The sequence below is a fragment of the Equus przewalskii genome, chromosome 6 (assembly GCF_037783145.1).
Source record: "Equus przewalskii isolate Varuska chromosome 6, EquPr2, whole genome shotgun sequence".
Taxonomy (NCBI): domain Eukaryota; kingdom Metazoa; phylum Chordata; class Mammalia; order Perissodactyla; family Equidae; genus Equus; species Equus przewalskii.
The window spans coordinates 97,473,283-97,490,042 of NC_091836.1; the positions used below are offsets into that span (position 1 = coordinate 97,473,283).

At 35.1% G+C, this 16,760-nt stretch overlaps 1 protein-coding gene across 12 annotated transcripts in view; it reads right to left on the reverse strand.

The window, feature by feature from the left end:
- Positions 1-16,760, reverse strand: part of IMMP1L (inner mitochondrial membrane peptidase subunit 1) — a 73,592-nt gene that overhangs the window by 34,055 nt on the left and 22,777 nt on the right. For 2 of the 12 annotated variants that reach the window (XM_070626566.1, XM_070626574.1), the window contains exon 3: positions 10,469-10,736. The exons of the other annotated variants lie outside the window; for them this stretch is intronic. In XM_070626566.1, coding sequence (XP_070482667.1) covers positions 10,469-10,556 — 88 coding nt within the window. In that variant the 5' untranslated portion in view covers positions 10,557-10,736. The remainder of the gene's footprint in view (positions 1-10,468; positions 10,737-16,760) is intronic. 12 annotated transcript variants of the gene reach the window in all.

Consider the following 16,760-nt stretch of genomic DNA (forward strand, 5'->3'; position numbering starts at 1 on the left):
AATTTTTGCCAGTACACTTGTAATAAACTATATACTAAAGGGAGTAATTCAGGCAAAAACAAAATGAAGTAGGCAAATGCAAGAAGGAACAAAGAGAACTCAAAGTACACATTTGGATAAAGATATTGGAACTGTTTAAAAACATAATAAAAATATTTTAATGGCTATAAGACATACATTAAAGTACATATTTAAGACAATAGCATAAAAGGTAGGAGGGAGTTAAATGGAGTCAAATTAATAAGTTTTTGCAAAGTTCTAGAAGTGTTAAAGTGGTATTTAAGTTAATCAATAAAAAGCCAGAGATTCACATCATAAAAACTAAGGAAACACTAAAATATTGAGAGATATAACTAGCAAGCTAATAGAAGAAGAAAGGATTTGAATGATAAAAACATACTTTAATTCCAAAAGAAGACAAGAAAGGAGAAAAAAATTAGATGACAAAAAGACAAAACTAATAAAAAGATGGTAGACTTAACTCAAAAATATTAAATCTAAAGGAAATACGCCAATTAAGATATGAAGATTATCAAACTAGATTTAAAAAGAAAGAAAAAAGCCCAACCACATTTCCTAGTCATAAACTTTAAAGATTAGGCCACAAAAAGGATGAAAGTAAAAGATATTCCACACAGACTCACCATTTATTTATATCAATTTAAGACCAAACAGACTTTAAGATGAGTATTACTAGAGACAAAAAAAAAATATTTCATAAGAATAAAAAGATTTTAAAAATTCAAAGAACTGAAAAATCATGCAGAGCATATCCTCTGAAATACTTAACATGAGTCAAATTAGAAATCAATAACAAGATAATTGGACATTTGCAAATGTTTGGATTTTAAGGAACACATATCTTTAAAAATTCCCACTTTGTACTGAAGATTAATGAAAATGCGATGCAACTTGTGGGAGGCACGTAAAGCAATGACAAGAAGAAAATTTATAGCTTTAAATGCATAAAATAGAAAAGAAGGATGAAAATTAATTACTTAAGCCTTTATCTCAAGAAAATAGAAAAAGAGGAACTAATCAAAACAAAAAATATGGAGAAAATACTAAGAACACAAATCAAAGATATAAAAAAGCAAATAAACAATAGCAAAGATCAATAAAACATTAAAAAAATTAGTAAAAAAGTTAGTAAAACTAGCAAGTCTGATCAAGAAAAAAAAGAGTGAGAGAGAACCCAAATTATCAGTATCAGGATGGAAAAGGAGTCAACACTAGAAATCTTACAAACATTAAAAGAGAATAAAAGGATATTATTAAAAAAACTTTAGCCTAATAACTCTGACATTTTAAATTAAATTGATACAATTTACCAAGACTAAAAGAAGACAAAAATCTGAATAGTCCTATAAGTAAACAAGAAATTTAACCTGTGATTAAAAATAGTCCCAAGAAAGAAAATTCCAGGCCCAGATGGCTTCACTGATAAATTCTTCCAAACGTTCAAGGAAGAAATAACATCAGCCATACACTCTCTAAGTTTACACAACAGAAAATGAAAGACTACTTCCCATCTGGTTTGTGCAGCCAGTACAACCTTGATAGTAAAACTTGACAAGCGGGTAACAGAAAAGGAAAATTACAAAACAAATTCTCTCATTGACACAGACACAAAAAATCCTAAACAAAAATGAGCAAATTGAATCCACTGATATATAAAAAAGATCATGAGCAAGTTGGGTTTATTCCAAGAATGTAGATTTGCCATAACATTTAAAAATCAATCAGTGTAATTCACAATATTAATAGAATAAAGAAGAAACATCATGTGATCACCTCAATTAATGCAGTAAAAGCATCTGTTAACATTCAACACCTCTTTGGATAAACTTGAGAAAAGAAGGAAGCTTTCCCTAACCTCTAAGATTATCTACAAAAACAAGCAAACAACATTTTAGAGACTACATGGTATTAATGCTAAAACAATGACCTTAGGTCCTAACCAATAATTGTACATCCTAACCAATTCACTAAAAGATATAAAAACTGGAAAGGAAGAAGTAAAAAAGTCATCATTACTCTACATAGAAAAAGAACATGTGAATTAGCAAAGTCTCTCGATACAAGATCAGCAAGCAAAAATTACTTGGATTTCCTTATACGAGCAAAAACCAATTCGAAAATGAAATTTTAAAATACCGTATAGGAGGGGCCGGCCCTGGGGCCTAGTGGTTAAAGGTCAGCATACTCTGCTTCAGTGGCGGGGTTCATGGGTTTGGATCCCAGGTGTGGCCCTACACCACTCGTCAGCCAGGCTGTGGCAGTGACCCACATACACAATAGAGAAAGACTGGCACAGATGTTAGCTCAGGGCGAATCTCCCTCAAGTGAAAAAAAAAAAAAAGAAGAGAGGAGGATTGGCAACAGATGTTAGCTCAGGGTGACTCTTCCTCAGCAAAAAATAAAATAAAATACCATATATGACAGCACCAAAAAGCATCAAACACCTAAGACAAAATCAAAGGAAATGTGTGTGCAACACTTACAACGCTGAGAGAAAAAGAAGACCTTAAAAAGTGGAAAGATATACTGTTTATGGATTGGAAGAATTTACAGTGTTATCAATTGTCCCTTAAATTGGTCTACAGGCTCAATCCAATTCCAGTGAGCTATTTTATTATTTTCAGTAGAAAATGGCAAGCTCATCATGAAATGGAAATGGAAATGCAAAATATCTTGAATAGCTGAGATAAACGTTAACAAGAACAAGGCTGGAGGGACTTCAGAGATCAAGATTCATGACAAGCTTATAGTAACTAAGACAGTGTTGTATTAGGGCAAATCTAGACAGACCAAGGGAACAGAATCAAGAAATAGACCCACACATACATGGCTGACTTCTAACAAAGGCTCTAGTACAATTCAGTGGGGGAAAAAAAATGGTCTTTTCAATAATTGGTGCTGGGTCAAATGGATATGCACATTGAAAAAAAAACCAAACCTTGACCCATAACCTTACCAAATACAAAAATTAATTGGAGATGCATTACAGACATAAATATGAATGGTAAAGCAATAAACTTTTTAGAAGAAAATGGAGATTATTTTCATTACTTTTGGGTAAGGCTAATGTTTCTTAAACAGGATACAAAAACACTAACTCTAAAAGATCAATCACTTTGATTACATTAAAAACTTCCATATAGGGGCTGGCCCTTTGGCTGAGTGGTTAAGTTCGCGCGCTCCACTGCAGGCGGCCCAGTGTTTCGTTGGTTCGAATCCTGGGCGTGGACATGGCACTGCTCATCAAACCACACTGAGGCAGCATCCCACATGCCACAACTAGAAGGACCCACAACGAAGAATATACAACTATGTACCGGGGGGCTTTGGGGAGAGAAAGGAAAAAATAAAACCTTTTTTAAAAAAAAAAACTTCCATATATCAAAAACACCACTAAAAAATAAAAAGGCTGGGAGGCTGGCTTGGTGGCACAGTGGTTAAGTTGCACGCTCCACTTTGGTGACCAAGGGTTCACCGGTTTGGATCCTGGGTGTGGACCTACACACTGCTTGACGAGCCATGCTATGACAGGCATCCCACATATAAAGTGAAGGAAGATGGGCACGGATGTTAGCTCAGGGCCCGTCTTCCTCAGTGAACAAAAAAGAGGAGCATTGGCGGCAGATGTTAGCTCAGGGCTAATCTTCCCCCCCACCCCCAAAAAAAGGCTGGGGCGGGCCCTGTGCCCAAGTGGTTAAGTTCCCGCACTCCTCTTCAGTGGCCCAGGGTTTTGCCAGTTTGGAACCTGGGCATGGACCTGGCACCACTCACCAGGTCATGCCGAGGTGACATCGCACATAGCACAACCAGAAGGTCCTACAACTAGAATATACAACTACGTACTGGGCAGCTTTGGGGAGAAGAAGAAGGAAAAAAAAAAAGATTGGCAACAGATGTTAGCTCAGGTGTCAATCTTTAAACAAAATTAAAAATAAAAATAAACAAACAAATAAAAAGGCAATCCACAGACTGGGAGAAGAAATCCATATGTATCTAGACAGATGTAGTGATATCTAGATGGATCCCTATCTGGCAAAGGCACATCCGGAGTATGTAAAGAATTTCAACAAATCACTAATAAAAAGACAGACAACCTAACAAAAATTAAGCAAAAAACTTGGAGATTTCACAAAAGAGGATATCCAAATGGTTAATAAGAATATGAAAGCTCATCATCATTTGTCATCAGGGAACTGCAAATTAAAACCACAAAGAAATACCACCATAAAACCACCACAGAGGCTAAAATTAGAAAGACAAAGAATACGAAGGGTCGAAAGAGATGTGAGCGGCTGGAACTCTGAATCACTCTGGTGCGAGGAGAAACTCACAACCACTGGGAAGTCTGCTTGGCAGTACTAAGCTAACACACACCCTGTGACGCGGCAACACTGCTCCCAGACACATACGCCACAGAAGGAGATGCTTATGTTCACCACAGACACGTGCGAGAATATCATAGCAGCTTTATTCATAATATCCCCAAACTATAAACAACCCAACGTCAACCGTCAGGAGAAGGGACAAACTGTGGTATATTCATACAATGGGATATTACACAACAATAAAAAGGAACAAAATACGGCTACATACAGCAACATTAATGAATCTCAGCCACACAATGTTACTGAAAAAAGACAAACCCAAAAGAGTATACAGGCTGTAGGATTCTATTTATATTCTTCACTTTTATGAATGTCAAATACAAACAAAACTGATCTATGATAACAGAAGTCAGAAAAGTGCCTTATATCTGGGGAGGTGGGTATTTGAGTCTGAGTAGTGGTTACCCAGGTGTAGACATATATCACATGGTTGGGGTGTGTGTGTATAAATTAATCAATCCAGGCAAGAGAGGATGGGGTCAAACCAAAGCAGACAGACTTTCTGACAGAAGTTGGGACACTTTCTCCAACATAATAAGGAAAACAAGGTGGGTTCAGACATTGGCAGTTTTGTCAGTTTGATGGTAGAAAAATGAAAGAGCTCGTGCTTCAGGTTTTTATTTCCTCAGTCTCATGAGCTGAGGTCATAAGCAGAGTTTGGGAACTTTCAGCATAAAGCAAGCTGGTAAACTGAGAACTGGCCTCAGATGTATTGGTAGTCCAGTGCTGCTGTAACAAGTTCCCATAAGGTTGGTGGCTTGACATAAATTTATCATCTCACAGTATGCAGGTCAGAGCTCCGACACGGGTCTCACTGAGCTAGAATCGAGGTGTTGGCAGAGCTGGATTCCTTTCTGGACGCTCCAGGGGAGGATCCAGTGCCTCGCCTTTTCCAGCTTCCAGAACATTCCTTGGCTCCTGGCCGCTCCCTCCCACTTTAAAGCCAGCAGCACTGCACCTCTCTGACCATTCTTCCAAGGTCACAGCCCCCTCGATTCTCGCTTTCTTCTGCCACCTTCTTTCACTTTTAAGAAGCCCTGTGATGACAGTGGGCCCACCCAGGAAATCCATGGTAATCTCCTCATGCAAGGTCCTCAGTTTGGCACATCTGCAAAGTCCCTTTGCCACATAAGGGGACATACTCACAAGTTCTGGGGCCTAGAGCATGGACCTGCTTTGGCAGGTGAGGGGTGGTACTTTTTACCTACCACACCAGGACACTGACACACCAAACCAGTAGTTGTCAAAGTGTGGTTCCCCAGACCAGCAGCATGGGCATCATCTGGCAGTTGTTTGAAATGCAAATTCTTGGGCCAAACTCAGCACTTCTGTAATCAGAAAGCGTGGGAGTGTTGCTCAGCAATCCGTGTTTTCACAAGGCCTCCAGGTGCTTCTGAAGCACAGTGGCATTTGAGAGCCAACACTCTAAGCTCTCGGGGTGGCCCATGGCCACCTCCAACGTCGAGCAGCTTGCTCATCGGGTCATGCACTGCGAGTGCCATGTAACTTAGCACATCCCACGTGTGCTGTCAAACAAGGTGGGAAGCTTTGCACACAGAATTTTTACTCTACCTAGGAAACACAATTTGTTACTTTTTATTCCCTATCATATTTACAGTTTTTAAAAAACTGGGTCATTAATGTAGAGAACCAATTTCTTTAAAGAGGAGCCTATGTACTCTATCAAATAAGTAATAGAAAAGCTAGGAAAAAAGAAATGAAAAGAAACTTAAAAATTCTAACTGTGTCACATAATATGGGGAAAAGAAGTGAGAATAATCCTCCACAGAAAGCTTTTAAGAGGCTCTGTTTAAAACATAGTGAAACTCCACATAATGCTGGCCTAAGGGAGCAAGGTTGATACCTACTCTCAACAGTTACCTACATTATAGATGAAAAGATGTCTTCCTATAATACAAAGTTGGAAAACACTAGGTGCGACGTTGGTAATAATGGCTTCTTTCTAAACACACAAAAAGTCCTCAAATACCAACCAAAGTAACAGCAACAACAATAACAGCAAATACTTAAATAGCAGTTCTTGCTATGAGCCAGGCACGCTTCTAGTTACATATATTTGCTCATTTAATTCTTACAATAACCTTATGAGAACTTAAGTATCTCATTTTGCTGATAAAGAAACGAGGGATAGAGAGGTTAAGGAACTATTAAAAGTCACACAGCTCATAAGCAGCAGAGCCAGATTCAAAATGGGGCAACTGTCCACCTCATTTTAGAAGTGGGCTCTACAGTCCACCACCAAGCTATACTGCCTCAATTAAAATGAAAGAAATTTGTTGGAAACTATAAAATAGGCATGGGAAAAAGAGAGGTTAGACTAACATTAAAACTAGCTAAAAAGATGGAGCAGAGTGAACTCTAGAAGCTGGCGAGAAACTAGAGATTCCTCCATCCCTGAAGTGTCTGGGAACGGGAGCACAAGTCTAAGACCTTGATTTAGATCTACCCGTCAAAGGAGCCTTAGAGTGACTGCAGAACACCCAGAGCCACAGAGAAAATACTCATCCGATTGTTCAGGTCTAGAATTCCTTCCAAAAGAAGAGAAAGCATTTCGATTCAGAAACAGGAAAACAGTATGTGAAGTGCCAATGTTGAGACCAGAAGTTTACAGAAATTCACTCATTTTAAAATAAGCAGCCAATCAAAAAAGTAATTAATATCATCCTTTTTTGTTTTGATAAGAGGAACAGTTGGTGAATACGTTAGCATTTAAAGCAGCATTCACATTAAGAAAAGGTGAGGAGAGAGGAGACGTGCAGCAGAAGACAAATCCCAACATTACAGTTTTGCTACATTTACCTTCATTTGGACAAGAAAAAAACAGCGGACTTATGACATTCCTGAGACCTCTGTGACTTCTCCAACTCAAAATACCTACACAAAATACATTTTTCTCCTATAAAGATGTATATAAAGTAACTGAAAGATATATGTCCACTTCAGACCCTGAATGGAAGTTATTGTGACAAGGAGAGAACAACAAAGACTCATTAAGACATGGATGCTGAGTGGCGTACTCTGCTCAAGAGCTAAATAATTCACTCTCACAGCAGCCTCTCCATCAGAGTAATTCAAATTCCTGCCATTTCAAAATCACCTTCAGGGCTGCTCATGAATTGTTCAAATCTCTAATGTTAAATCTACTGTAAGACTTGTGCAGAAGGTATTTTTTATTTTCTAGGACTGCAAATTCAAGGAGCTCTGATCCCCATAATCTATGAAGATTTTATTTAAACCTATTTATTTTGAATTATTCCCAAAGGAAATAATTGCCATCACTTTAAAGTTTAAAGCACTGAATACTGTTTTAAATCTGACTGCGTGCGGCATCAAAATAACCTGAAAATCTAATTCAAAATCCAAATTCCCAGGTTACCATCCTTGAGCTCATGAATGAGAATCAGTGGGAGCAGAGCTGCAGAATCTGTGGTTTTAATAAGCTCCCAGGAAGGAGCCCAGTAAAGGACTTTATGCTGTCACTTGAGACCGCTGAGACTCAGGCGGCACTTTTAGGAACTTGACAAAATTTAACCATTCCTTATTTTTAAACTGAGTGTTAACTTTGGGATAATTCTATAAATTTTCATCATCAGATAAACTTTATAATCAAAATATTTCAGTGATTTTAAAAAATCCAATGTTATTTTCTGAACTTCACTTTTTATATATACCCCAAATCAACTAATTTTATGTTTAGACAGCATAAGCAGTTGGCACTTTTAGTACAATCAAGTACCAGCTTCCAAACACTGCAATACAAAACCAGCCCCTGATCCACCAGTGACCCCAATGGCCAGATGATCCCCCATTGAGAACAATGGACAAGGTGCACAAGCACAGTGGCAGGGCATTCATCCGAACGGAAGAAACATCACTCAGCACCATCACAGGCTGGCTGTCGCTGTGCCTGTCTACAGCTCATGCACTGGCCTTTAGAGAGGTAGTAAGTAAGTCTCAAAATTACCAAAAAAGAAAAAAAAAGTCTATCATCTCTTAAATAATCAAGAATTCCTATGATTCCTATCCTGCTTTTTTGTTACACCTGACTTATTCTTTAAAAAAAAATTTTCTTCTCTTTTCTCTTAACCTTTATCCCTCTTCCTTATCTCCAAAAATACCTCCCTTAACTTTATTGATCTCATTGAGTCACCTGTGCAATAAATTAAATTAGCATTTGCAGCTCTTAAAGAGGAGCCAAATTTCTTATAAGTTACCAATAAAGTATTAAATCAAGTAAACTATATTTACCTGAAGAGAACACGTATCATTGAGAAGACTTTATACGTTTACAGTGAATTTAATTAAGATGAGTTTATTTGGGACTTTCCAAAGGAAGTAACCATCTCTAATCAAAGAAGAATGATGCTGAGGATGGAGAAAGAAAAACGCTAACTCTCAGGGCCATTCAGTAAATAGCTGAATAAAAAGTGGAAAAGGAAAGAGTGACCACGTTCAATAAAAGCTTTGACACAAATTTTATTTTGAAAGGAAAGCTACTTTTTAAAAATAATTATATAATGTCATTAACTGCCATAGAAAGTTACCCTGAGAAAATACACTACCTGGTAAAATAATACGAAATTACACAAACCAAACATTTTATAATTAAAATACAAGTAGTTATATTATGAAGATAAGAAAAATATTTTAGCCCACTTATTTCATGGATAGATCTTTTCATTGTGATACAGTTTTAAATAAACAGCTTTTCTAATAGTAAAAATCAAAACAGAAGGCTAAAAAAGTCCTTTATAAACTATTATAAAGCAGTTCACTAGAAATATTGTTAAGCTTTCTCATAATGTGTCGACAAATGAAGAAATACATTTTGGACTACAATAGCTAGGAACCAGTTAAAACAAAATCCACTAAGAATGACAAGCTTGCTAGGTAAGTTTGACCAAAGTGCTCTGCATAAATTTATTATATTTTATTTAGTGATTTTTCTAATAAAGACCTCATATGGAGAAGAAAAAATGTACCGTATGTAAACATAGGCTACAAGTAAATCAATACACTGTGTTTAATGGATGATTATATTTTAATTATTCTTATAATTTAAACATTTTAGTCACCTGTAATTAAGATTTTAAAGTTTAAAAAATATTAAGACTAAGGTTTTATAATCTATTTTTTAAAATGTAAAGCTACTAAATCAAAAAACACAATAAGATAAAAATCAGGTTCTATGAATAAATATTTTTAGAGTGACTGCTCCAGGATCATAACACTGACAACACTAATTATCTTTTCCCGTCTTGGCAGTTAGGTTGCATACTGTTTGGGTGACTGATGGGGTAATTTCACTTCATTTTCTCTCAGTTTATTCTGGGCTGTGTAAGAGAAGAATACTAAAATAATTAACACCTCTAAACAAAGTTCTTGATAAAAGTTTTTAGTTGAAATAAAACGTTAAGACCAAAAACCCTCAATTAACTTATACAAGATTCTAGAGCAAACAACTAAACCCCCATCTGCTAAAGGAAAACTTGAACTAAGAATTTCTGATTTAAAAAGATAAGTCATTTGGTATTAATATTAACTATTTTAGGTCTTTTACATATTAAGATCATATACTTTTACGAAGAGCCCTTTTCATCAGCAGTTGAGCTAGCATTACCCCTAATTATCAAAAATATGTGTCTCTATATTTTTACACCATTACATGTTTTATTCCCTAAAAACATTTAATCAACAAGAATTGAAGCAGTCATAAATAGCTAAAATGTATGATAAAACAAATTATTCCAATTCCTTACACCTACAGACATTTTGATCAATTTATTGATAATGGCTTTATATCCAAAAGAACACTGATGTATTTAAATTCATATTTAATCTCAAATATAAACCTTTACCAATAGCAAATACTTTATGTCACTCAACTGGAAAAAGTATAAGAGACATTATTAATCAACTTTTCTATATGGACATTTTAATAAATTTTAAATCATATTTATGGTTTATATATCACAAGTTATAACTCATATAGATTAAAAGGCTACATATCTTAAATAATTAATAAGAAGTATATCCTTCACCTTGATCACCCGACTTTTTGTTGTTGTTGTTTATAAAATTAATCACAGTTAGCAGGATAGAAATCGCTTTGAGCTTCATGAATGACATCCAAGAGATGGGAAAGGATTAGCTCTCAGTTGCTGCCAGTTATAGCGCCAGGTGGGTTTTTCTGCAGTGAAGGTGTTACCGATAATCCCATTACACTGGTACTAAATCTTGCAGACATCAAAATTATCACCAAGGTTCCTTTTCATCCCATCCTTTCCAAATGACTGGAAGTCGCTTCACCTGAAAGAAGGCGAATCCACATGCAGCTGCTGTTTTAGCAGGCAGCAAACTCCATGAGAAGGCCAGTCGTGATTCAATTTTGCTGTGCTGGTGGCCCCCTATTCCCTGTCCAATAATACATCTGTTAAAAAATCCTACAGCTACAAATCAAGTTTAATCCTACCAGGGACCTCATGTTGGTCTTGTCTTCCAAAAAGGCAGCAGGTTCTGCTGTCTATCTCTGCAGCGTCTGGGGAATACCCTTTAAATCCCAGCCCTACTTAGAAGAATAAGCTAAGGATCACAAAACATGACCTCAAAAACCCTGATATGACTATATTCTGACCCAGAGGCATTCATTCTAGGTGAAGATTAGAACTTTGCATAATAAGATTACACAGCAAGTGAATGATATCAAGGGACTATCCATATGCAGCCGCCTGGTTTTCTATAGACAGCCTGTGCTCTGCAATATGCAGCGCAGACGAAAAAGAGCTTGCTCTTTCTAGCTGAAATAAAATAGATTCACATAAATTAGCTGGCCATTTCCAGATTCCTAAATCCCCTATTACATCTTTTATTGACAGCTCCTGTGAGGATAGCACAAATGTTATTCCTTTTTATTCTGTGCTTCTGTAACAATCATGCTCTGTAATTGAAATGTACATAGATTATGTCTTGAAATTAACATCTTGTTTGCTGTAATCTTGGATTACAATTGACTGTGTACATAATAAAATTAGGAAATCAATGGATGGCCTTATCATCTCCAAGAAACTAGAGGTATTGTTTAAAGAAGAGTTTAACATTTTGCGCCAACATTTGAAATGCAGAAGTCACAGAGAGAAGTCAATAAAAATTTAAGTGAGTAAAAGAATACAACAGGCATCAGCCAATATCCACATAGGTTAGAGTACAGAAAAATTAGCTCATTTCCCTAAAAATTTAGAAAACGTGAAAAATTCAGAGATCTCAAAACCACAGGATTTTCTTTCTAAACCATACTTGAGCAACAAGGTCAATTACACACAAGGTCTCTACTTTTTATAACATAGGTACAGCAGCAGTATTTCACATAAATCACCTTTATCATTTTATACTTTAAAATATTTAAATAAATTCAAATCAATTGTAATTTAAGGTTTTATAATTCTTAACTACATGTTTTTAAAGTACTTCGTGAAGTAACCTCTCCTTATATTTGAATATATAAAGAGCATTTAAAATGTGTAGAATCCTAGAGATATTTAGAAAACAATACTTTATGCTCAACTTTTTTCTTCCAAGAAGTTTAAAGCTATACCAGCTCTAAATAAACTTATATGAAAAGAGAGAGTCATATACATTCACACAAACCCCTGTCCCCAGAAAAATTCTAAGAATGCAAAGAGAAGGAGTTCTTAACTTTATTAAAAAAAAAAGTACTAAGATTTGCCATGGGATTCTTATATAATTAGGCTCCTTGGTACACTCGGAGTATGGCTTATTTGACAAGTTTGGAGGAACATACCACATCCATTACATTAAGCCATTATCTCCTCATCATCACAATATCTTTAAGCATATCTACGCAATATCTGATTAAGTACTCAGGAGTCAGGTGACATAATTCTGATTTTTGTATACTGATCAGGCAAATATATACCAACAGTATCAAGGGTAGGGCTATAAAAAACACTAACTTCAACTACACAGCACATGAATACACTTTGGTTATCTTGATTAGGATATTATTAGAACAATAAGGAATGCAAAAAATACACATTTCTGTTATAATATTTATACGTAATCCTTTAGAGCTGCACTGTTCCACAAGGTAGACACTAGCTATATATGGTACGAAGCACTCAGAATGTGACTAGTCCAAGTTCAGATGTACTGTAAGTAGAAAATATACACTGGACTTTGAAGACTTAGTACAAAAAAAGTAAAATATTTTATATTCATTACTGTTAAAAAGATAACATTTGGGAGACAATGGGTTAAATAAAATATATGGATGATATGTTCTATTTCTGTTGGATAGCACTGCTTTAGCAGACCACACATCTTCAACAGTCTATTCCTGAGTGAAGTGAAATTGTACAACTAATAAGAACACCACAGCAGAAGGTGATTATGGAAGAGCAAGCATTCCAGTGTCAAATCTGATAGATAAGCCTGGTAAAGAACAAAATGCCACCATTTTAGCCTCTATTTCATATTTCTAGCTTGAGGATAGTGGGGGAGAAGAAGAGAGTGGCCAAAGTGCCAACCATCACCAAAAAAGAATGATGTTTATAGCTACAAAAATGCTTTAGTCAGGTAAACATAGGTTTTTAGAAAAAAACGTACCTTGAACAACTTCATAAAAGTCTAGTAAGTTCTGTGTGTTACCTCTCATTGAGTCCAGTAGACAACAACTTCAAAAAACACGTCTGGCTCTAGAAAGAACCATGATTTTTTTCTAAGGTGTTATAGAGTTGTTTATATTCACATTTTAAAAATACATTATAAGCAATACCTGTAGAGATTTGAAGCATTTAAGTGTATTTTAGAATTTTAGCAAAATAAAAAAGGTCAATTTTATAAATTACTAAAAAGCTGCTTTTCCATTAGTCTTTTCATCATATCCAGGAATGTAGGGAAAAAAAATCCATTAATAAAAAGGGTTTTAAAGAAACAAGGAAAACTATAGTTAAAATATAAAGCATATACCTAATTTAATTCAAGAAAGTTAATGACTGATTTCGTATGACGACAGACAAGTCATACTACACAATTAAAATACAGTCTATCTTTGTCACACATTGGAATATTATTTCAATATAAACAATAGTATATAAGGTATTAACTCATTTCAAAGTTGCTTTCATAATTATTCTTTTATAACATTTATCTAAAATACTAAGACCAAAGATGAAATATAAGTATCAACAAATAAGGTGGATAAAACCCAAATCAATTCTTTATAACCTAGCCACGCCACTTTTCCCTATCCTTTTAAAATTACGTAAGTTCCTTCCTTTTCCGGTTACAAGTAACACACAGACACACACAAACACACATAATACTAAAACAAAATAACAACAATAAAAAACTTTCTAACCATCAATAGATGAGCGCAATGATATTCAGTCTAAGTTAATCCCCAGACATCCAAATTCATGAATAAAAATTCATCAGTTTTAAATACACTGAGCCTATTAAGCAAGAACAAAAGCATATGCACAAAAGAGCTTTTAATATATTTCAAAGCCCACAAGAGCCATGGTCTCATTAAAATTATAAATTACACAAACATGGAATGAAGATTCAAACTGCAGTGCAGCTAAGCAGATTACAGAAAACCCCGCGTTCCATATGATAACACACCGTGGCCCTCCCAGATGGGGGCTTGGAACAAAAAGGCCATCCCCGCAGCTAGGGAAAACCTCCTTGTGATCTCTGGTTTCTGTTCCGCAGATGACAGCCAAATAATATGTTGATTATTCTGTTTGTGCTGCTAAGCTTGTAAGATGGAATAAAAGCGATAGGATCTATTGTGAACGCAATGCTAATGTGTTGCTCCACTCATAAATAATACACTGAATTTATTCTGAAACTATCTTTTATCGGAATTTCAGTTTTTAAATGCATGAATTAAAATAAAAGCCAGGATAAAATAATATTTAATTTGATGCTTTAAAGTAAAAAGTGTATGACATGAAACAAATCTAAGTGCTGAGTTAAGCCAAGCACGGCCACCTTCTTTGATTTCAGCATTGTGATCACAGACAAAATAGTTTTAAGTAAGTAATTGTTCTCATTATGAAATATACATGTAAAATTGAATATTACAATAATCATGAGGTTAATAATATACATTGTTGGAAAGATAAAAACTAAAATACCAAGGCATATAAAAACACTTTCCTGCAATATGAATAACAGCACAGAATCAGAACATATGTCTAAAATATTTCTGAATAAAAAGTAGCACATAAGGCCTTATAAATGTTCTTGACTTGTACACAAACGGATGTTCACAAGAAATCCTACTTAAAATAAAAATAACTTAAGAGAAGCTTATAAAAATAATTTTTAAATATAACAACCAGCATTTTATATTGCTTTGGTGACTAAAGCTAAAACTTAGTTCTTCCCTCAATTAAATATCCTAAGCTTTAACAGAACTATACCCAAACGAGCTAACTGGGATTGTATCTGAAAATACTTCACAAAATTTTATATTTCATGGATAAACATTTTTATGAATAGTAGTATTGCTAAAAATATTGAAAATCGTAACATTCATTGCCCCCCACCCCCAGAAATTCTTCCCTGAATAATCTAATAGACTCTCTTTAAAAACAAACAAATAAACAAAGCAGTACATTAAAGCTGCAGGTAAGGTAAACATAGATAAATACAGTTGTCTTAAAGGGAGTATTTTGTAGAAAGTATATAATCACGGTCATTAACATAAGTCTACTTCCTTTTTCTGTTTAGAGAATCTAAAAAGCAAAGCAAAATTGCTTAACATGAAAATACAGTCTAAAATTACAAATCTAAAAGGTAAAAACAATAACACTTTCAGAGAAAAACACAGAACATCCTTGAAGTAGATAAATATTTCTTAAACAAAACATAAGAAGCACTAAACATAAATGACAAACTAGACTACTTTAGAGTCATAAACTTCTTTTCATCAAAGGCACTATTAACAGATTGAAAGGCAAACCTCAGAGAGGAAGAAATATTTGCAATAGCTACATTCAATGAAGGACTCATATTCTGATTATATAAAGAACTCCTATAAATCAAAGAAAAATACAGTCCAACAGAAAAGTGAGCAAAAGAAGTGAACAGGTGCTTCACAAAAGAATAACAAAAGAGTCAATATACATGTAAATATATAATAAACATATGAAAAGGTGTTCAACTTCATTAATCATCAGGGAACTAGAAATTAAAATGATAATGGTTTCCTGCTTTATACCCACTAGAATTTGAAAATGAAAAAGGTGGGGGAAAGACTAAGTGGAGCAACTAGAACTCTCATATGAATGGAACTAGTACAACCATTTTAGAAAACGGTTTGGCAATATTGATTAAAGCTGGACATATACATACTTATGATCCAGTAATTCTGCTCACACATGAATCCTCAAAAGAAACAAGTAAATATGCTAATCAAGAAACATGTATGGAAGTGTTTATAGTAGCATTATATGGAAACCACCCAAATGTCCATTAAGAGGATGGATAACAAATGGATACAGTCATATAAAGGAATGTAGCCATCAAAATGAACAAACCACAACTACGTGCAACAATGTAGATGAATCTCAACACGTAATGTCGAGCAAAGGACCATACATAAAAATAAAAAATTATACTGTGTAATTCTACATATACAAAACCAAGCAAAACTAACCTCTGCTGTTAAAAGTCAGGTAGTGGTTATTGCGTGGGGAGGGACACAGGCTGGAAGGGAGCATGAAGGTGCTCTAGGGCACTAATAACATTCTTTTTCTTTATCGGGGTGCTGGTTACATGGGTGTATTTGGCTTCTGAAAAATTCATTGAGCCATCCACTTATAATATGTGCACTTTTCTGTATCTATAGCTTTCTTTTAAAAGGAGTTTACACACAAATACACAGATAAACAAGGTAGTCAAAATCCTTGTAAGAAATTTAGGAACTGATATAAATATAATCTAAAGGGGAAAACTGACGGTTCTTATACCACTTCTTTGAACAACCAAATTTTCAACTCAGTAGCTAAGTTCCTGGACTCTTATAAATGAAGGTGCAAGAGCCATTCACCCTATTATCTTGCTCCATCCCCCAACCTATAATACGGTATTTTCAGAGATATTTGGGTTTTGTGTCAGGAGTAGCTGCTGCTATTGCTGCTGCTGCTGCTGTTGTAACAGAGCTTCTGAAACAGTCTCAGCCCTGAAAATCTGCCCTCAGGTGGGAAACTCAATTACCACAGAGGGTAAGGCAGTATAAAGAACATGTGTGCGTTTTCCCCTGCTCTCAAATTTCATAAGCTTTTATTTGTTAATTATGAAAGC